Source organism: Anser brachyrhynchus, assembly GCF_964034855.1.
Source record: "Anser brachyrhynchus genome assembly, chromosome: 1".
Taxonomy (NCBI): Eukaryota; Metazoa; Chordata; class Aves; order Anseriformes; family Anatidae; genus Anser; species Anser brachyrhynchus.
Window position 1 is genome coordinate 187,204,270 of NC_137694.1, and position 22,243 is coordinate 187,226,512.

General features: G+C 33.7%; 1 protein-coding gene and 1 long non-coding RNA gene across 27 annotated transcripts in view; one reads left to right on the plus strand and one right to left on the minus strand.

Moving 5' to 3' along the window:
- The window catches only part of NBEA (neurobeachin), a 518,392-nt gene that overhangs the window by 273,261 nt on the left and 222,888 nt on the right, over window positions 1–22,243 (minus strand). For 12 of the 13 annotated variants that reach the window (XM_080568262.1, XM_080568264.1, XM_080568263.1 and 9 more), the window contains 2 exons: window positions 20,098–20,225; window positions 519–580 (listed from right to left, as the gene is read on the minus strand). In XM_080568262.1, coding sequence (XP_080424388.1) covers window positions 519–580; window positions 20,098–20,225 — 190 coding nt within the window. Of the gene's footprint in view, window positions 1–518; window positions 581–929; window positions 1,134–20,097; window positions 20,226–22,243 lie in introns of those variants that run through there. The other variant, XM_080568259.1, reaches the window with a different exon arrangement.
- LOC308183057 overlaps window positions 1–22,243 on the plus strand; it is an 85,191-nt gene that overhangs the window by 13,927 nt on the left and 49,021 nt on the right. The gene's annotated exons all lie outside the window — the stretch shown is intronic.

The following is a 22,243-nucleotide window of genomic DNA, read 5'->3' on the forward strand; positions in this document are numbered from 1 at the left end:
ATAGAAACATTCTGCTCCTGACAGGTCTTGAGGAATACTTCAGTCATGTTCCTCTGCTTTTTATGTACTGATAGCTATATTAAATATGCAGTATTTTATGCCACATATAGCAAAAGCCACTGTGAAGTATGGTTTAATGAAATCACTAATTCAAGGACAGATTTTAACATAAAATTAGGAAAACAATATTATATTCACGTATTGTAAATAAGAACTGGCTTGAAAGAGAATTAATATGCAGGAAAAGTTCATAAAATACATCCATACACTTTTAAAAGCCAAACGCAAGTATGCTTTCCAAACGCTTTGAATATACAGTATGCAGAATATATATATATACATATATATATATATACACAAAAATATAAATCTACAACCTTTATGCTACCAGAAGAGATTAAGTTGTATTTTCCTATACTGAAATGGAAGAATGAAACAAGCAGCAATACAGAATTCCTGGGCTGGCAGTAATCCAGGACTGTGCTAACTACTACAATTAAAACCAGAGAATGTCTTACCTGCGAACAAAGTAGCATAACAAGTTCAACCACTGAAGTACTCGACTTCATACAAACCAGACCTGCAATAGATAGTCAAAAGTGAATTTAAAATATTGCTGATATATAGTAATTATAGCTAAATGTTTTTAGAAAATCCTTAAAATCTCTGTATAGTATTTTTTAAAATCACTTAAATCCACTGAAACGTATTTCAAGCACAGATATCTGATAACTTCAGATTCAAACATATTTTAATGTTCCGAAACCATCAAAACATCACCTAGAAAAACATACACCGGAATCAGGATACACACACACACACACACACACACATATATATATATATATATTTTTAATTACTTCTTTTTGGCATTTAGCTCAGTTCATTATTTAGCAAAATAAATAAATAAAATCTACCTACCTACCTACCTATATCATCCAAAGCAATTCAATATATGATGAGCATAAGAAAGCAATCTTTAAAAATTAAATCCTGTAAGTGTTTAACCTGATCAGATATTAACTGGGAGATTATAAGGCCTCTGCACAGATATTATTTTAATTCTCATCTGGCAGCTGTTTTTCCTGTAATTGAAAGTTTGAGGAGTAATGAAAGGTGCACGCATGTGAAATCTAATTCTTATCATTTAGAATCCATACTTTGTAGTTTGTTTTTCTTGAAAATCCTGAATTATGCAGCGTAATCAGTGGTCACAATTTTATACTTAATTTGAGTAATCATTACGTAATCACATTAACATTCTGCAATACTTTTTTTTTTTTTTTTTTGCAACGTTGGAATACTGATTTACTTTCGGAGAAAAGGATACCGTGTCTAGGCATTTAAAAGATATATTGTGAAAAGATGAGGAGGAAATTACACTTCTACTTTTAACTTTGGTAGCCTCTGGGTTCTAAAATCACATGGGCAACACATTGATATCATGGCTTAGGGCACGGAAACACTTTGTTCGTGTCATAAAAATGATAAATACACAAATAATAAGGCTTACAACTAAGGACCAAACAGGAAGCTGAAAAGCAAGCTGATGTGCTTTAAGTAGGTTTCAACAAACAGCGATTAGAGACAAAAGCACTCCTACACAATAGCGCGGATATTTATTGTGGGTAGCGGATAAATACCCTTTTGTGCCCATTTTGCTAACAACCCCATCCTCATTGTACAGTAACACAGAACACGCTGTAAGAAGCCACTAGGATTCCATTCTATCAGATAAACGAGCAGACAGTTAACTAATGAAATAAGAGGCAGATGTGAAAAGCTCATTTAGGAAGACAATTGCTGTAATTGATCAGCTATTCTCATGCTCAAGTGCTAGAGGATCAGAAAGATTAATGGGATACTTATCACCTGCAGGCTACCTCCACTGTTTGAAAGCTGACAAAGAAAATCCAAACAGGAGAGCAAACTCCAGTTAAGCCAACGCAGGCATCACAGATACATTAAATATTTTATCAGAGAATGTTCACTGTTTTATTGTGAATCCACCTCATATTCTATAACATTAACAAACAAACACATTTCCTGTCACGTAATTAACTTCTTTCAAAACCAGACCTCATATGTACTAGAACACGATCTAGACAGAATAATGCTCTTCCATGCTACTAAGTTTTTATCTTTCAAAGACAGTTGGTAATACTTGTACCACCAGCTTCAAACAAAATTAAAAATAAATAAATAAATAAGCTTGGAGCATAGAACAAAATAAGTATGCCTAAAATGGTAGAAAAACAGGACAAATACGTGTTATTATCATACAAATAACAATGATGATTTAGTCTTAATGGCATACATGCTGTATAATCAATAAAACAGGACTCTCTCTTTGAAGGCAATGAGAATTACTTTAATGCAAAGTCTTCTATTTACAGTAACAAGAATGTTAATACTAAACTTTGTAAAAGCCTAATGATTATATGGGCTTGAATAAAATGTTTGTCTGATCATAAAATCAATGACTTTTGTCTGTTTGTCTGAACATCAGTTGATAACTTTTTGTATACCAGAGCTAATCAATTGTGAGCTTGGATGTAGTCTTCTAGCATCAGAGGGAGGACTGAATTGATTTTGGTAAAATTCAGAAGAGGAGGATACAGAACTGACATCTGCTTAGCACATCAGCACATCCATTAGTTGTAACCAGCTCTGTATTTGCCTGCTGATGAAATAAACCACTAATAACAGACATTAACACCTCTTATAACAGATAGCATTTGAAATTAGACGTTTGTGTGAAGATTTTCAAGTAAAAAATAAACAACTAACTTAGAAATTGTGGCACTTTTCACCTGTGAAAGTAGAGAAGGAAATAGGAAAGCCTCACAAAAGAGGTTCATTGTGAAAAAGATGGATGCCAGTAATACCCTTTACAGAGAGCTCAGCCTAAAGCAGAAGGAACAGCTTGAAGTGTGCAATTCTCTAGTTAGAAACAAGCAAAGATAGGTCAAGTCATAACACAAAATGGGGAATCATATACATCTCAAAGAGTAGGAAGAAGGGTAGAAGCAGAATTACTTTATATTCACCTTTTTTCTTTAAGCTTTCATACTGTATATTGCTTGAAGTAAAATAGAGTATGGAAATGTGAAAAAGAGCAGGGGCACCATTTCACATCATAAGTCTCTTGCTTATCAGCTTTCTACTCACACTTCATTAGAGTAGATGTTCAAAACATCTACTCAAAACATATGAGGGAAACTGTGTGCCCTCCCTTCTATGCTCCACTTCCTCATTCCTAGCTGCCAAGGGCTCTATTTTGTGTCCTTGTGCTTCTTCCCATTTTTGCTTATTATTGATTAAGCAGGAAAGGTTTGAAACATTTTTTTTTTCATCCTCTGTTACACAAAGCACAATTAATATTCACCTGTCAAAGGTGTTGCAGAGTCAATAGTAGAGGATGATAAAAACAGGACAGATCCATTTGTGACTATTCGGAAAAACTGACAATGCAATCTCTGGTTTAGGAAAATCCCACATAATCGAAAGCGTAGGAGTAAGTTAAGGAGGAATCACCATACCTCTTCTATTGAACTAACATACATACATGGGACAAAAGGTCGTTTTAATAATCTTTTGTTTTCAAGTTTGTGCAATCCTCTGTTCTAGAAAGTCCAGCTAGTATTGAGTGCCTCTCTGCTTTAGGCTTGGTACAGACACTAAAATAATTTCTTTCTTCAGACAGTAGATATTCTAACAGACAAAAAGCAAAGGCGAATGAAAATGTTCTACTCTCATTGTACAGGCAGAAAGGCAGAAACTGGTTGAGATATCTTCACAAAATCAAAAATAGAATCACAAGAAACAAAAAATATGGCAAGCTTAGAAAAATCATGGCTTCTCTGATTGAGGAAAGCATACAGATCTATCTTCTGTTTTCTCCCCTGCTACCCCCCATTTAACTCCAATGTGAAGTATTTGCAATTCAAACTAAAACTGTTGCCTGCATTCTTCAACTGCATATAAGTTCTTCCTATACCATCTGTATCAAATGCCATTAAGGAAGTTAATGTAATTACCAAAATACAAGTGGATATTTCCTGCATACAGCGAGGTTAAAAAGGTCACTGTTTAACTGAATGGAGTACTTGCTCTTTATATTTGCTGTTCTTAGTACTTTTCTTCATGGTCTAGTCTCAGTCCATTAAATATAGCCATCAAAATTCAGCAATTTGATGGCAACAATGACCACATATATGGATGCAAAAACTGGGAGAATCAAGTGCATGACCTTAGCTAATCTGGAATAAATGATGTATGCCTGGCAATTATCTTCAAATGCTCTGGTTTACATGACTTCTTTTTCAGTGTTCTTCTGGTGCCCCAAAGATATGCTAATTATTTCGTTTCAGTATGACTTATTAATGTCTAAAAAAAAGATTAATTTCAACATTACTATTTTAGTCATGCCTACGGCATTGATGAAATCACGGGTTCAAAACCTTGAAGTCACAATGCTGAACAAGTCAGTGTGAATTTCTATTTTGAATAAATATAATGTAGGCTGATAAAATAATTTATTTTAAAAAATCATTATGAAATAAGATCACGTTTTAGAACTTCTTTTTATTATTATTAATACAATGTGTGTATGAGTCTAACTGAATACCACAAAATACCACAGACAATTTCATCTGGTCTTTATCAAAAAGATAAAGATAAAAGATAAAAAAGATAAAGCCTACATTTTCTTTCAATGATTTTACTTTGTCAACTTAAACTCTTATTGGAACTAGAATCAATTGTAATATTAGGAAAAACAAAAAGTTAAATATTTTAAATTTTATGTTGAACGTAGAAAAAATATGTGATTAACCAAACTTTAGAGCCTCCAGAAGCTGCAAAAATCTTTCACTCACTTATAGCTGTGACTTAACTGAAAAGTCTCAGGTATGGTTACAAAAAAGCTTGAAAAAGTTTACTCTGTTAAGCCTAGTTCACAGAGAAAAGTTGGCCACACAGAGAAAACATTATACCATGTCATGAAAACTACAGGAGCTTGGTATAGAAAATAAAGCTTATGATAAAATAAAGACATTCTATTGTATGCATTATTTTATTAGCATATGAAATGTGCATAAAATATACTTAGAAATGAGCATAAGGTCCTAAAATTAAACAAAAAGATTCAGAAAGTACCAGAATTCTATTTTTTACTTATATTTTCATAAGTTCAAATACTTTATACTGATAGAGTTTTTCATGTACCTTAAACAAAAATGTACATTGTTCATATTGCTCATTAGTAATTAGTACTGGTAATTAGTACTGTATCTGTTCCCATAATCCTCATTGTTTTATATGCCAAGACACAGAATAGGAATTTTCCCCAGTTAATTGATGAATTTACGTCTCCATTTTTGATAAGACTATTACCTTTTACTCCTTTCAAAATTTGTTAGCAATGCTACAAAAAACTTCAATGACAATTCATGCTGGTGACAAACACTGAAGCATGTTTTGGCTTTGACAACACTAAGAAAAAAAGTGATTGATATTTTGGTTGGAAATGCAAGTTTGTTTTTGCAAAATCTCTTTATCCTGCCACCAGAATCATGACAAATATTTTCCTGAAATATTTTTCTAAATCCAAACTGGAATCAGAGAAATAAGCTTAGTATTTTTTTTTTTTGACCATTAATTAAAATTATTCGGATATTTTAAATCTCCATTATTCTTTCTCTGCCATATGTTGTCATTCGGATTCATGGTTTTAGTCAGCTATGAAGTTGCTGGCAAGTGCATTAAAGATCTGAAAAGTATAGGGGGAAAAATATAAAGATAACTGAAAAGTTTGTGAGCATGTGAAAATATAAACTGAAATGAAAGATTTTCTTCCTCCAAGCAAAGTGATTATTAGAAAATAGAGGTGCCAACCTTTGCCTAGGAAAAAATAGAGGCATCAAAACTGCACCAAACAGTGAGAGACATCCAATTTGCCAGAAGAAAAAGAACTAATTTAGTAGCTACAGGTGATGAATGGGCACATTTTTTTTTTTTTTTCCAGTTTTAAATGACTTACAGTACAAAGGACTGCAGAGTGGTCAAACTTTGTATTTGGTAGACCATTCTTCTCAAGGAAGGAGAAAAGAAGAGTATGAATCAAGGAAGGAGAAAACAAGAGTATGAATGTAGGAAGACAGTAATTAGTCCTCCAAAGCAAGATGTGTATACAGAATATAATGTTTTGCAAGATTACATTCAAAATTGTTTTTTACTTATATATGTATCATACTTTGTAGATGTTTAAATTACACTAATAATCTTAGCTTATGAAAAGAAAAAGTTGGCAAATATTCAGGAATTGCAGAAAATCTGCAGGTGGAAATCACAGCCACGTTGCATAATAATTATAGCTCCACTTTTACTAGATAAAAGAAAATAATATTCCAAAGAAAATATACTCACTAAAACAACAAAGTTAGGCTAATGGTTTTAACAATTCCCTTCAGTAGCCTTGACTAGCAGAACACAACATTATCACCAACTTTAGGGACAACAAAGGATGACTGCATTAGTACTCCAGCCTATCCTTTGTGTGGGTAGATCTCCTTTACAGAACAAAAGATGACACAGAAAAACACGATGAATGTGAATTTGACTCAGTGCTTTTAGAGTTGACCAAGAGTGTTATATTTCCTACAAGTTATCAAATAAAATACCTTAGAAATACTATCAGAAATCTCTGGAACTCATATCTTAAGATAAATACCTCAAATGAACACTGATAGATCAATCTAAACAATAGATTTTAATCTGTTGAAACCCAAATCAAACTTTTCAGTCCTTTTAGTCAAATTTGTGAAATAAATCAGATTTAATGCTCGGATAAAATGTAAAATTTTAACAATGCTATGTAATAGTTTCTGGAATTGTATTCCTGAAGGAAGAAAACCTATACTTCTTCATGACTGCAGCTACTAAAAGGAATCTAAATGGGGACTATAAAATATCCCGACAGAATCATAGAGTGGCAACAACTCTTGAGAGCACATCTAAAGAAAGAGGATTTATTACAATGTATATGATTGACATTTTAAAATTACACACTTTTGTACTCTGATCCCATATGATATTGACAAAACTGATTCTGGTGCCACATTACTCTGAAGAGACTAGCCTTACACTGACGTGTGGAATTTTTTTCAAATTTCCATTAGTGTTAATGGGATGTACAAATAAATTCTCATTCATCAAATGATATCATTTAATCTATACAATAAAATCCACCACCACTATTCAGTTTAATATCTCAGTGAAGATTTTCAAAACGGATCCTATTTTTCATTAAGCACCTGTGGTAATTCTTTTGTTGCCCAATGGTCCATTCAGAATGACTCAATACATGCATTTGTGTTTCTCTGTCCTCTTAAAAACAGTATCGCTTTGGATGGGTCTCTTAAAGTATCTATTCTGATGTAGTGAACTAATATGCTTTTTTAATTGCTATACTATAACTGATTTTAAATTTATATAAACGTATCTTGTATCAATTGAGAAATTGCTCTATTTAGCAAAATGACAAAAAATATTCTCTTAATATAAAAAAAAGACACAAATGTTAATTATAAGAAACCAATTCCCTGTTAAATTTCAGTGCAACATTTTTTTTTTGAATAATATGAAACTTACCATATACTAGAATTTAATTTAGAAAACCAATGTGTTTCCTTCTCTAAAGTCCTATTCTAGACAGTGGGTCAAAACAGCAAAACGATTGATCACACTTCACTGCATCTGATCAGATTAAAACACCTCTAACCTTGAAAGTCTCTATAAAAATGAACTATTGTTTTTCTGTTGAAGTCTACTTCAGTTTCAGGTAGATGAGTAAGATACAATTTTTTATTTTGGTGGAAGCCTGGAAGAACTTAAAAATAAACTGCATTCAGACAGAGGTTCTGGAAAATCCAAACTTCTTATTTATCTAGGAGGAACCTCAATGGAGACTATTCCAATTATTATTATTACTATTATTATTTTGAAACACCTAACAGCCCCTTAGGCAAATGAAAATATGATCCTGAAAGTCTTCTGATTCTCCTCTTTGTCCAATGATTTTGTTGTTGACTGCACTTAAACCTGTGGCTAAATTTCTGCCACAGCTACTGCCCTGGATATTTAATTTCAATAGATGGAATAAGAAAAAAAGAATGGAAAATGTCATTTAAAAATTAATTCAAAACATAAAGTTAAAAGTTAAAGAGATTTTCCAAGTTCTGTCATATGAAAGTCTCTCAAGACTTACTTTCTTGATCATGTTGCTATTTTTAGGAATAAGTGTGAACAAAATTTACTAAATTAAAACAACTGATAGTGAAGAAGTTGCCATATGTTCAACACATCTGTGAAAAACAAAACCAACCAACCAACCAAAAAGCTATTTTATGTCGTACTTGTCTCTCCGCATTTTCTTTTTTTAAATGAAGGAACTTCTACCTCTCTTTTCTCTCTCTTTTTTTTTTTTTTTTCTTCTCGTTCTATCACCTCCTCTCAAATCTGAGTTACAGGAAATACTTTTCAAAAAAATTACCTCAACAGTGAATTACCCTCAAAGAAGTTTACAAGCAGAAATCTGGACTTGAATCCCATTCATTAACACAATCAAATATGTATACATTATAGCTTCACTAGATCAGTGATGCTTTCCTCTTCATCTCAGGAACCTTTTCGAGTTCTTTCTGAAGCTGTCAAAAGTGACATCTTGAACAAGGTGTAACATAAGCATGATCCAAAATGACAGTTTCTAAAATACCATGCTTTCCTTGAAAATCCAACAAAAGAATATATTTCAAATGCATTGAATATTTTCCTTAGCTTAGAAGGTTTTTGTTTTTCTTTTATTATTTTGTTTTTCCTTTGGAAATTTATTGGCTTTTTCCTTAGCTTCAGCCTGTAACTTATTCCTATTTATTGCCATATTTTCCCTGCTAAATTGTTTTCTTGTTTATTTCTTCTCTTTTATTAAAGACAGGAATTGCTTCCTTGCTCTGCCGCCCCCCCCCCCCCCCCCCCCCCAGTTCTTTACCCTCCATTTCTTTCTGTTACATTATTTCCTATTAAAGGTGGAATATTATCATCTCATCATGGCTTCATACAACTGAAGTGGGCTGTACAGCAGTAAAACTCTTTATTGGTCCTCCTTACTTCTTGTATTTCTTCTGTTTGGCAACCTTTGGCCATACACAGGCCACAAAGACACATCAGCAAGTGAACCACTGCAACTACAGGAATTACAACATAAATGCCCAGAACTCATGCAGCTTCATAAATTTCTAAGGTCAAAAGGACTATTATTTTAATCAGGTCTGATCTCCTGAGTAGCATAAGGCACTGAATCCCAACAGATACGTTCTATATCTAGCTGAGTGAAGCAGTATTTTGTTTAGATGGTCATTGCTACCCAAGAATTTGATAACAGGGGGACATGGGTGGAGGGGTGGGGGAAAAAAGCTTCATTTCCACAAAGGACTTTGCTGACCTTGGTTGGCAGCCATCAGATCTTGCTCCTATTCTGAAGCCCTACTGACAAATGGTAATCATTCTAAAACAGCATCTCTCAAAACACAGAACCATACTGCAGCTACAGATGTCTTGAAATAACTTGCATTTCTTGTGTTTCAGTTTCCTTTATTTACTTGACAGTAACATTGTTACAGGCTCTCCCTAGACCTGCTTTGACATCACTTTGCCATCTTAATTTGACATATCACAACTGTCTCTACTGTCTGACAAGTTCTTTCAGCATGAGGGTCTCCCATTGCAAGAAAATCTCCACAGACAAACATCACTATTAGTATAAAAAGATTTGATCATAAAATTCCACACACCAACAGACAACAGACAAAAATAAGACATGATATAAGACAATGTATAAGTTCAGCAGTTTCTGGTTTTGTTTTTCTGTGGCAGTAAATGTTGACATAAAGCTAGACTGAACACAGTAAAGACATCTTTATTTTAACTCTCTTAGTCCTTGCAAAAAATAATTCCATTTCTGTAGGGAGTTTGTTAACATCTAGATGAATAAAGCTTGACGGTTAATTAATGCTTATGCTTTTGTAAAGCCTTTTTCTATCAAAAAAATGAATCTTGGAAGTATACCTACTTTTAAAGTTCTTCAAATGCAGGGGTTTCTCAAGTTAATTCAAGAATTTTGGCAGAATTTTATTTGTTTGTGCCTTGAAGGTACAGAAACAAGCACATCCATATCCAATAGGATGAACCACAGAAGTGCCTTTAAATCATCAGGTCAAGTAAGGGAGTTTTGTTAAACTTGGTTACCAATAAAAAGGTTTCAATCTGGGTGATAAGTAGACAGAAAGTGAAGGAATATAGAACGAGAAACTGTGACCAGCCCTTAAGAGATTAGTTTTGTAAAGAAATGGGATGTAGAGATCAGGCTACAGGGAAAAGGATTATTAAACTATACCTCATGAGAAATACAGCTTTCAGGGCAAAATCGGATACAGAGATGTTATTTGCACCCTATAGTTTATCGGTTAGGTAGTTCTCTGGAAAATATTGCTGGGATAATAAAGTAGATTGATTCCATTTTTAAGCCTGTAGAGGATAAAGGGTGGGGCAAATACCAGCCTAACTGTTTCAAGTCCAAAATCAGGCAGAGTCCCCTGCTGAGTTCTGAATGATGAATTAAGTGGAATAAGAACCGGAGAACCTCAGCCTGTAGGGAGCTTCAGTCACAGCATGAACATCCTGTAGATACTGAATACTTTTTTGGCATACCACCTCGTTTTTCTTTGGACCTGGACAGTGGAGGAGAAAATAACATGGAAAAAAAAGGTGGCTGTTCTTAAAAAAATTGTACTTAGTCCACTGTTATCATGCACTACTGTTGTATACCTGATATGATGAGTCCACCTACAGGTGATGTTACAGCAGTGCTCAAACATGTTAACAACTTTCTCAAGAATCATAAGAATCATTTAAAAACTATTTCCATGAAATAACATTAAATAGATCTCTTGATATATGATATATATATGTATTTTTTTTCTTTTCTAGTACGAGACAAACTTCAAAAAAGAAAAAAAAAAAGGAAAATTATCCTCCATGAAAGTGGAAAGTTAGGACAAGAAGGGAGAAAAAAGGACATCTGACCTTGATTGTATAAAGATATATGAGGAATATGAAGTCATCAGGGAGGATATTCTATTAGAGTAGAAGGCTAGTCCTTTCTAGCCCTAAATGGCTTGCAACTGGCTAGTAGTCAAAGGCTACTAGTTCAAAAGTTCAAAAACTTGAAAAATAGACTTGTGGAATAATGCTGAAGATAAGTAGGATCTGAGGACCACAAACAGCTTCTTGTCTTAGGTTCCACTGGCTCTCTATATACAGGCTCCAGTATTCTGTGCTTTTCTTCATGTGCTTTCAAAGAACAGCAATTGGTATGGTTTGTTTTCTAATCATATTATTTCTATAGTAGCACTTTCAATAGTAATTTAATAATTTCCAACATTTAGTGGCTTCTGTGTTTACAAGGACAACTTTCAGAACTTTACTTAACTACCAGCATTTGTTTTCCTGAGGGCATTTATTTATTTATTTATTTATACTTCTGTATTTTGTTTAATATATGTAGTTGATTCTAAATTTTACAATTAATCACATTTTCAGTCTTTTTTTCTCTCTCTCTCTTTTTTTTTTATTTTTTTCTTTTCTCTATTGATAAAGCAATAGAACCTAGGGAAATTCTATCTAATGGGGGTCTACACACATTTTGGATTTTAAAGATGCCCTGATCATTAATTAGTGTAACAATGATAATATAATCAAGGGCATATAATCAAGGTGCCAACAACTATTTCTACCCTTAAGTTACACTGGGACCACACAAGCCAAAGGCAAAGGAGAGGGCATAAGCAGTTAACCTCTGTTACATAGTCTAATACATCTTAGTAAGTGTCCAATTCATTAGACAGTGGCTCATATGTGTAATTAATTATTGGCAGGTTTATGTTCAAGAAGGTGACAGATGCTATGCATTTTCTAGTTGCTATCTGGATCTCTCATCTATAATGTTTCCTGCCATGTTAAACATCTGTTCAGAACACACTTCTGAACAGCACAGGAATTTCAGTAATTCAAGAGTTAAATCTCCAAATCAGATCAATGTGCATCCTCTTCACTTTCTGGTATTTATAATGATGTCCTTTTAAAAGCATCAAAAAGGAATATTAGGTGAAAGAAAAATGCTCTGTAATTGGTGTGGGGGTCTTTACAATTTGAAGATTTCACTGTGGATAAATAACGAATACTTCTGCTGTGCCACTTGCTCTTCAATTTTTCATCTGAAAACAAAATTGGGGATCTTACATTACAATAGTAACGTATTCTGAAAAACAATGTGAAAGATGTAAAACTTTGAAACTTGACTCTGCTGGAGTGCACGTAAAAAAATAGGTAGATCTGAAAATCTGCTTAACCTTTCATCATTTCGTTGTTCCTACCATAAAGACTTCTAGAAAACTGGTGTTATTTTCTGTCTCCACGAATATTGGGCTCAGCAATATTCTTTAGACAAAAACACCTTCAGTCTCAAAGCATTTGGATAAGCAAGAATAATGTGTGGAGCCTTCCAGTAAGACACTAAGAGTTAATCACAGATAAAGAATTTATTACAACAAATACATCAAGTTCCAACAGACTCTAAATAGGAGTTTGAAATTCTTTATTATTTTTCTGTTTATGAAGAGATTACAACATGTACAGGTAGGATTTCAATCATCAGTAATAGTTTTAATCTATTGGAGGATTGGAGCATTGGAGGATTTCAAGGGTTTTCTTGTTCTGTTTAAAAACTAGCCTGAAAATGAAAATACACAAAAAGCATCCTCACAGTGCAAATCAACACTCCAAACTTTTAACAATAAAAACTTGTCCAATGTTGTTAGTAATTATTGTTAGTACTTAGTAATTATTGTTAGTAATAGTGCTTGCTTTTTAACCTTTCTGAAGAAAAGTGTTATCTGTAACTCATTATCATTCTGACCTAGTTATATAAACGATGCTTACTAAAAGTTTTCAGATACTAGTGTGATTTCACTGGGATCTTTTTGCAATTATTTCCAGTGAAAGAGAAAAAGAAATCCATGAACAGAAACACTAAAACCCACAAATTAAGGAAAACTGTCTTCCAGGGGACTGTATCAGCCAATTGACTGGCTTTAACTGAACTGTGCCAAGCCTGCAGCATGATCTCTTATAAGATGTAAGAGAATGTACACTGAGACAAACAGGGCACATGCAAAGAAAGGAGTGGGAGGTAGCAGTGACAGAGGAGGAATGAATTATGAACTCCTTAGCCTTGAAAACCACCTCAGAGTTCATGCCTCGGAACAAACCAAAGAATCTGTAAGATTCCTGATTCTCAGTGACACACTGCAAATGACACTAGCCTGAGCACTGCAAAACATCTTTCCTGCGCAAACCCTTTTTTTAACATTCACCTTGATTTCTCACAAGGATCCTCTGATGTCCAATAGGGTTGGGTTCATACTGAACTCTCTCCCAGCCCAGCCTGCAGTTTAGCATTCAGTAGTAGTGCTGTTCTGTCAGTAGTTTTACTGTTACTGTTCCATCCCTGCATTAGCTGTACTGTTGTACCAACACAGTATATTATAAAATCTGCAAATGAACCAGATGATCTCTCTCTCTCTCTTTTTTTTTTTTTTTTTTTTTTTTTTGTGGGGTCGGGAGAGGGAGCTACTTTTCAGGTTTTCTATTTATTCCCTATATTCCCTACACAATGATGGTGTGCCCCAAATGATACCACACAGCAGATATTGAAGTTGATGAAGAAATAGTAATGTAATTACTGCCTCAGCCAAGACATTATAGGGTATCTTTTCTTTAAACAGACACTTATTTTCATGAAAATTGGAGATATCTTTTAAGCATCCTCTGTTAAACTGGTTGAAGCTGGCTAACACAATCAAAAGTTATCAAAGGAATTAAAGGCTGATCCTTGCGTGGATCCAGTGTGATCATATAAGTCTTATATCCACAAAAAACCACACATGGAAGTATATGTATGGCTATGCATTCATACACTGAAATATGAGGACCAAACTATAGCTGTCATGAGCCTTATATGTGAGTTGTCTGACTAGACAGGCTTCTTCACGCAGAGAAAGTAGAAATTGTCTCATAGACCATACTAAAATGAGCTTCAACGTGATAATTAAAGAATTTCACTGAAAAAATAAAAATCAGTTATATATATATATATATAAATCAGGAGAGAGTCTTATTTCATGGTGGCTTGAACAGTGACCATCTTCAATGCCTAAAAGGCATGATATATTCTCAACTGTATCTGGCCAACCGCGGAACAAGAAGAAAAACACCTTTTCTTACAGATTGCTGCAGGTAGTTAGCTGACACTGAAGACTGTCTGTCTATGACCATGTAACCAAACACAGTGATGGCAACATTAGAGAAAATTAAGGCCAATACAGACTACCATTACATGCAGGGTACAAGCACAGAGGAAATGGGGATTCATGGGTTCTGAGGCCACAATAAAACACCGAAACCATTCAGCAGATACATCATATTTTTCCTCTTGAGAAGCTGCACTGAAGATTTATATTTAGAATGAAAATTTAAACCACTTAAAGACTACAAGTAACATTGATCTCAATACTTAATGATAAGTCCTAGTAAAGTTTTCCATCTTATTTACCCTCATTCCCTCATTATGCATTCTGTTAGTAGAAAGATTAAGATGTCTGGTAGTATCTAACTTCTTTTGCACGCGTGGCATGAGGTTCTCTCTTATCTTTGGTACACTGGATAAATCCAGATGCTTATGTTGTAGTTCATGGAGTTTATCTCCATTCATCAATCACTCTTGTACCATGCTCTTTTTTTCCCTCTGTAGTATGTGCATATCATTCCTGAAATACTCACTATAGAAACAAATGGTAGCAGTTTTACTGAAGTTGTGCACAGAAATGAATCTACTCTTTCTAAGCTTCCATGGATTGGACAAGTCTTTGCTGCCTCAGCATGAAGCTAAAAGAGCTCAGAGTATGCTAATTAATATAACAACCCCTACATTCTTTGTGTGGCTTCTTTCTTCACCTCCTAGATATATCTGTCTAGATATAGTCTGCTCTTTGTTCCTAGATATCCAACTCAGCATTTGGCTGTGTTGAAATGTGCCTATTTCTTGAGTTGCAGTTATTCCACAAAATGATTCAACATCTGTCTTCAGCAAAATGCCTTTATTCTGATTTTTTTATATCATTGTCTTATCAGTTAGCTTTGCCAGAAATAATTCCATGGTGTAGTTAAGACTTATTAAAAGTATCAAAAAGTGGATCAAAAAGTGGCTTACAGAAATTTCAACATTATGAATAGCTTCAGTTTTACTTAGATGCAGTTAATTCTATTTAAAGCAAATTTTAAAATCATAACACTATGTTTGTATTCCCTTTCTCTCTCACTTGTTAATGTTTATCTATTTATTTATTTTGTTCAGAATGTCAGTTACTTTCTTTGCTACAGACTGGGAAGCAAATACAAGAAGTCTGATTAGTTGAAAGAAAACACATGTAAACACAAAAAAATATTTGGGATGTGGCAGAGTGAGATAAAAGAGTGAGAGAATAGAACAGAATGAACAGGAAAGGAAAGTTGTGCAAGTGCGTGCCATCACTCCACTTTCTAGCATCTGTGCTCTTGAGCACAACAATAATACAAAGGTGCTGAAAAGTTTTCTAAGAGAAAGCCAAGGGCCACGTTAAGCACCAAATAGGACTCCCCCCCCTCAAATAGGACTCCCCCCCCCCCCCCCCCCCCCTCCAGAAACTAAAAAGGACTTCCAGATTACTACAGTATTTCAGGAAAATGATTATCCTGTTTCTCCTAATACAAAACTCAGTATTGTTCAAGGAAATCAGAAACAAGTTGTGCCACTATTTGTAGACGCCACAGTGATGCTGCACTTGTGGTCTTTGGGAGCTTTTAAAGTAGTGCCATTTAGCACTCAAGTTCTATCTGTAGTTTCCAATGGAATGTTTTGAGCAATTTTTCAATTGTTTCAAGAAGTCTCCTGTCAAATAGCATACAAAGCTAGTCCATCACCACTTCTATTGAATATTTTCATAGGGCCATGTGGTGAGTTAATGAGGAGAAACTCCTATCAGCGTTTAAACATTTTCTGTGTCATCTGATTTGAATTGTGTATGTATCAGAAACATATCAAATGTGTGTCAAAGAATTTGTAAGAGCTCTTTTGGAGAAGGGGTATCTGGCTGGCATTCTACCTAAGTAATCACACAGGAAAATTAAAAAAAAAAAAAAGTAATGTTTGTTTGGTATCTCACCAAAGAGAAGAGAAAGGATCATGTGTGACTATGTTTCAATCTTAGACTTATTCATGCAGTTTAGGATACTCCAAGTACAGCTGTACTAAAAATGTTTCTACTTATCTGTACTCGACAGAGAGAGGATATAACTTTTCTTATGAATACGTATCATATTACAGTTGCCTGTAACATTTTCACCTAAAAGCTAGAATGTTGTAATGCACTTTGCATGGAAGGTATTTGCAGACCATATGGAAACTAGAGTTAGTGAAAACATATCTGTGCAAGTGTTAAATGGAACTCCATAATGAGTATGGCTAAGTTTAAATATATGACCTACACATATTGCATGTTTGTTTCCAATTAGATTCTATACTGACAATTTTAACCTTTGCAACTTCTGTTCTCTGAGGCATTGAAGAACCTCAGTTGATGAACCACAGTAATACTGGACTGTTTTTGGCATATTTTGTTTAAAGCTATTTGCAGTCAACTGCAAATCAGTCATTTTTAACTTATCAGTAAGGACACCTTCCACTTATATAATATTCTGGAAAGTAGATGAAACATTTGAAGGACAGTGAAGTGTACGATACCTTTGAAAAAAGAACTGGTTTGAGGAGAAGGGGTAAAGATAAGACGTATTTCAGTAAGTAAATGGGTGAAGAGTTTTAGCAATAGCAATGCAGTGTCAGATTACTACTTGATAGGGTTCCTCTTCTATCAGTTACATTTGTGAATTTACATGCACAAACATGAATCAGTGATTTTGAGTAAGAGTAGCTTTAGTATTTTGTCTAGAATTGACCAGATCCTTGCAGCCAGGCCACTTCAACTCAACACAAAAGTTAAGAAGTCACTGCTTAGATATTGAATATCATTTCCACTAAAAATAAATCAGCCAAAGTCTTCCATGATACACGTTAAAGGAAAATGAAGTGGCACAGTATAGCTGCAAGATTTTTTTTTGCCAGAAGTTTGAAACAGATCAGCTACTACAAAAAGGAGAAAACATAACTCAGTTGTATACACTTCTCCAAAATACCTATATTAATAATGCCTATCTCCCAGCATCAAATATTCCAGAAAGTTTGCATAATTAACCTCCTTTAGCAGTATCAGATTATTTCTTCTGTTCCCTTTTCTTTCGTGCTCTCTATTCAGTATGTAAAACCTAAGCTATAAAACTGCATCCTCTTATAAATTCTCAAATTACTTAGTAATTTTTGCACCCACAAGCACAAAAGTACTAGGGAGAAACAGCAAAAAAGTGCATATCCTTCTTTTGCCATCAAGGATGTCTGAAAGTTTTTAGATTTTAACAAAATCTGATATAGAGATGTTTTATATCATATGGAGGTTCTGAAAGACAGTAAGAGGTGGGAAGATATGTTTGTGTTTCAAGCATGAAAATTCAAAAGAAAAGGACACACTTTATAGAATGGAACAGATATGTTTATGGTGATCAGTTTGAAAAACAGCACCTTCAGATTTGATTAAATGAAGTTTATTTGTTCTTTTTTAATTGCTGTAAATAAAACCTTTACATACAAAGCAACAGATTAAACTATTTCATATAAAACTGTCAAGCTAATTGCTACTTTCCAGTAAAAAATCAAGTTTAAATTATCCAAGCCCAAAAGGAATTCTACATACTCAAATATCTTGAATTACTCTCCTAATAATCTCTGTTTTGCAGAGTCATTATATAGAGAGCACTTTCAAGGGACCTTTAGTTATCACCTTTAGTCACCACCTTTAGTTATTGGTAAACAATGACAGGAAATTTATCAAAGTAAATCAGGTAAAGGATTAGGAGAGAATTTAGAATTCTCTTTTAGATGGAACTCAGCTAGGTAATACCAGTTTAGTTGAAATCAAGTCTGCAATGAAGAAAAGAAAGATGAGAAGAAGTACACGGTGACTGTAAAAGTTACTCTGTGAGTTCCTTGTTAAGAAGAAAAAAGTCCTACTGCTTTAGAAAGAGTGAACAGAAATACAAGCCCTGAGGCATGCAGTGCACAAATCTAATCTGTGATTAGGAATTAGAAATGAGAGCAATTGAAGAAAAAAGTAGATACAACACTAAGGAAAGAGTGATGGAAAGAACAGGGATTTGGAACTCGGTGTTTGGTTCATAAACAATTATTCCTGAGAATGAATTGTATGGCTGAATCATAGAAGAGACAAAATTTGCAAAGGCACTCAAAGTGGGTATTGGAATAATGCTACAGCCAACAAGACCATATCTCTGTCTGGACAGCAATGAGATAGACTCATACTGCCATGTACTGTTGGGTTCCTGTGGCCTGTAGCTTTTCAGTCTTGTCATACGCTGAAAAACGTTGGAGCCCTGTCCACACTACAAATCTGACAAAAGATGAAGTCAGAACAGCACTGGAGCAGAAACTTTTAATCTATAAAAGAGCTGAGGTGAAACTAAGACAATTGTATTTGTATTCTATAAAAACTATAATGCAATTAAACAATTGTCAAACAGAAAAGCATAATACTGCTGCAAATTTTGAAATCAACTTTACTGAAATGAAAGACTTAATGAAATACATCAAATATTTTACAGTTATCTCAATGTTCTCACTGAATAGCTCAGCTTCAGGTGTCATTAAGTGAGAACAGCAACCTACTCACAGCTATGAAATAAACAGTATTAAAAAAAAAAAAAAAGAAGTTTCTGAGAATTACTAAGCTACTTTACCACTCCTTGTATAAAAAAATAAAAAATCAAAAAAAGGAAAAGGCTATTTAAAAGATTTGAGTCACAAGGTGAAATTATTCTAGAATTAAGAATAAAAGGAGGCCAACATGGGGAATAATAACTAAGAGCATAGAAAAAGACTCTACACAACTATTTAGAGAAAATGTATATACAGCAGTAGGAAGACAAGCTGTTTTGTTTTGTTTTGTTTTTCCTGCAGACATCTTCACATAGCATGAGTTTTGCATTAATGACTCTTTTGCCTCTCAGTAAAAAATATTGACAGTTAATTGACAATAAGAAATGGAAGGAAAAAATTTCCTTGACTGAATATGTTCCTCTGGATATATGACATAGGAAAAGTGCATGCTCATGTCAATTCCCCCATCACTATTTTAGCTGTGCTAGTAGTGATTCATTACTTTCTACATAACTTCAGGATTACTCACTGACTCACTTATGAGTTTTCATTATTTTCTCAAATTTTATAACTACATAGTAGTAAAGACAATGCATAAAAATATCCTTGAAAGTGTTCAAAGACACTTCTCTTAAAATAAATGCATACATACATACACACATAAATGCTTTTTATTCTCCTCTAGGGACAGCTCTTTATCTGCCCATGTGAATCCAACTGACCCACCTGAGGAAACAGTGTCCCTACCAAATCTAGATGCACATAGCAATAATATTGGACCACATTCTTCAATTTATTTTCTTCCATGAGATTTGATTATACTTTTTTATTATACTTTTTCAGCAGTTTCTCAAAGTCAGTATGAAAGACACATTATTATTCTGAGGAGCAAAAAGCAAATTACAGAGAGATTTTTGCACTCTAAGGTGACAAGATGTATCTCAGGGTGACATTTTTAATTACTTTAAATAAAGTTAAATGAGAGTAAGTGAAATCACAAGACATTAACAACTGATTCATTTATTTATGGAAAATAGTTGAAAAGAAACAGTATTCATATCAAACTACTAACAGCTAAAATAATATAATCTTAGAAACAGTACCTTCAATCAACAGTTCTTGTCCATGACTGCCCAACAAGGTACGAGATAGGAAAGGGGCAAAATCAACAAAAATTTCTCTCAGAAGAGGGGCCACCTTTTCTAAGGCTCTTTCAAGCTTTGCCGTGATACTGTGGAAAAACAGAGACCATGATTGGAAGAAGACTTAAAACTTGAAATTAAATGATGTCAAACCACACCTGTTTTTAAAAGTTTCTGTAAGATTCTTTAGAGAAGAGAACAATCATAATTTAAATGATTTAAATGTGTTTAAATGGTTTTATGTAAATGAACATGCCATTTCAGATTCAGCAGTGTGGCAGCCTCTTAAATTCTACAGCACTGGCAGAGTTCCAAAACAAACTTTTTTTCTCATTTTCAAACATGGAAGAAGAATGTCAGATATTGCACCTATCTCACCTTATATTTTATATATATTTGAAAACTTGAAGAGAGTAGTTTTTATTCACATAATGCAATCACAAATAACTTGATTTTTTCTTCAAGCTTTCACATAACAATATCTGTCATTGAAATGGTAGACAAGGAAATGCATGAGGAAGTGTTCTAGAACAGGAATCAAGAAAAATCAATGTTCTTTTCTTCAGCTTTGGGGGAAAATTATCACAGGTAAATCACTTTGCTACTGTATTTCTACCTTTCTGCCTGCTGAGACTTTTTGAGGCATGGAGTATTCCTAAATTTCTACTTGTACAATGGAAAGGAGTGTTGTGACTTCTGTTTGCTTCTGAAATAATATACCTTTTTCTGAGTATACAAAGCTAGCAATAGAACTGCATAGGACTGCCAAGGTTTGTGTACTATCTGAAGGACTATCTCCTTAGATTCCTTCTTTATTCAGTCCCTTTTAAAACCTGACAGAGCACAACACCTGTGCCCTCTGAAACTCTTGTGCCAAGATTACACACTTTCTACGTAACCTCAAAGAAATGATGTATTACTGAAAAACGTAAATGATATTACATACATATTCTGGTCTACCAATATTTATTTATTTATTTACTTTCTTTTTTTTTCTTTCTTTCACTTCCTTTCTTTTACTTTGTTTCTTTCTTTCATTCATTTTTTTCCCCAGAGAGCTTGTAGCAGAACATTTTCTTTTTCCTGAAACTACAGCAACAAAATACTATTGGCATTTAAAAGCATAGTATAGGAAGAAGTTACATTTATTGACAGAACCTTAGAGAATGGACACTAACAATTAATTTTTCAATGGTATCTACTATATATAAATGCTAAATAAATGTGGACCTTTTGATTCAGGTCACATGAAGATTCCTACATTTAAAAACAAATATCACATTATAAACACATTGGAAGTTTTCCTTCAATAGCTTAAAGTGAATTCTTATAGCTTATTTTCTTTCAAGTTGCTGCTTCCCTATTTCAAATTCAGATATTGATTTTTTGGATTCTAAAGCAGTTTCATATCACCAGCCATTATTTTAAATGATTAGCTGGAGTGAATTTCATTGTGCTAGAGCTTCTATTGACTGTACTTGAAACACTGATGACTAGCTTTGAGTTTTTCATTTGCAATATAGAGCAAAGCAAGCTTTTGCTGCTAGAGAAAAAACTACTAGATAAATCTAGACTTCTCTAAACCATGTTTTAAAACAGGCTTTCACTATAAATTTACTTAAAGGTTCTAATTTTAGAGTTCATTTAACTCTGAAAACTTCAAGTACAATTGAAAAAAAAACTGAAGTTCAAAAGTTTTAAAATGAAGAAAAATTTTATTTAAAGATCCAATGACATGGGAGGTATGGTTGTGCTGTTAATCAACATTTTGGATTAAACATCCTGTGATTAATACCTCAAGGTATTTGAGCATCTTGCTATCAAATGGATAGTTGATTGATCTTGTACATTATGGATCTATTCAGAGGGAATTTGGGATAGTATTCTGTGAAAGTGTGAGATCAAAGTTTAGCACTCTTTAAAAATTCATATCAAATGACGGAAATTAATATTTAAATAGAGAAAAAAAAAGAAAAAAAATCCTTTTGCTTTTATATAAATCCTTGGTGCATTTATGTGTTGAAAACTGACTGAAGTTCTGCTCCTTCAGTTTCAAAAAGAAGAAACAGAATTAAGAAAAAAGCATAAACAGAGACCCCAAAAAGAT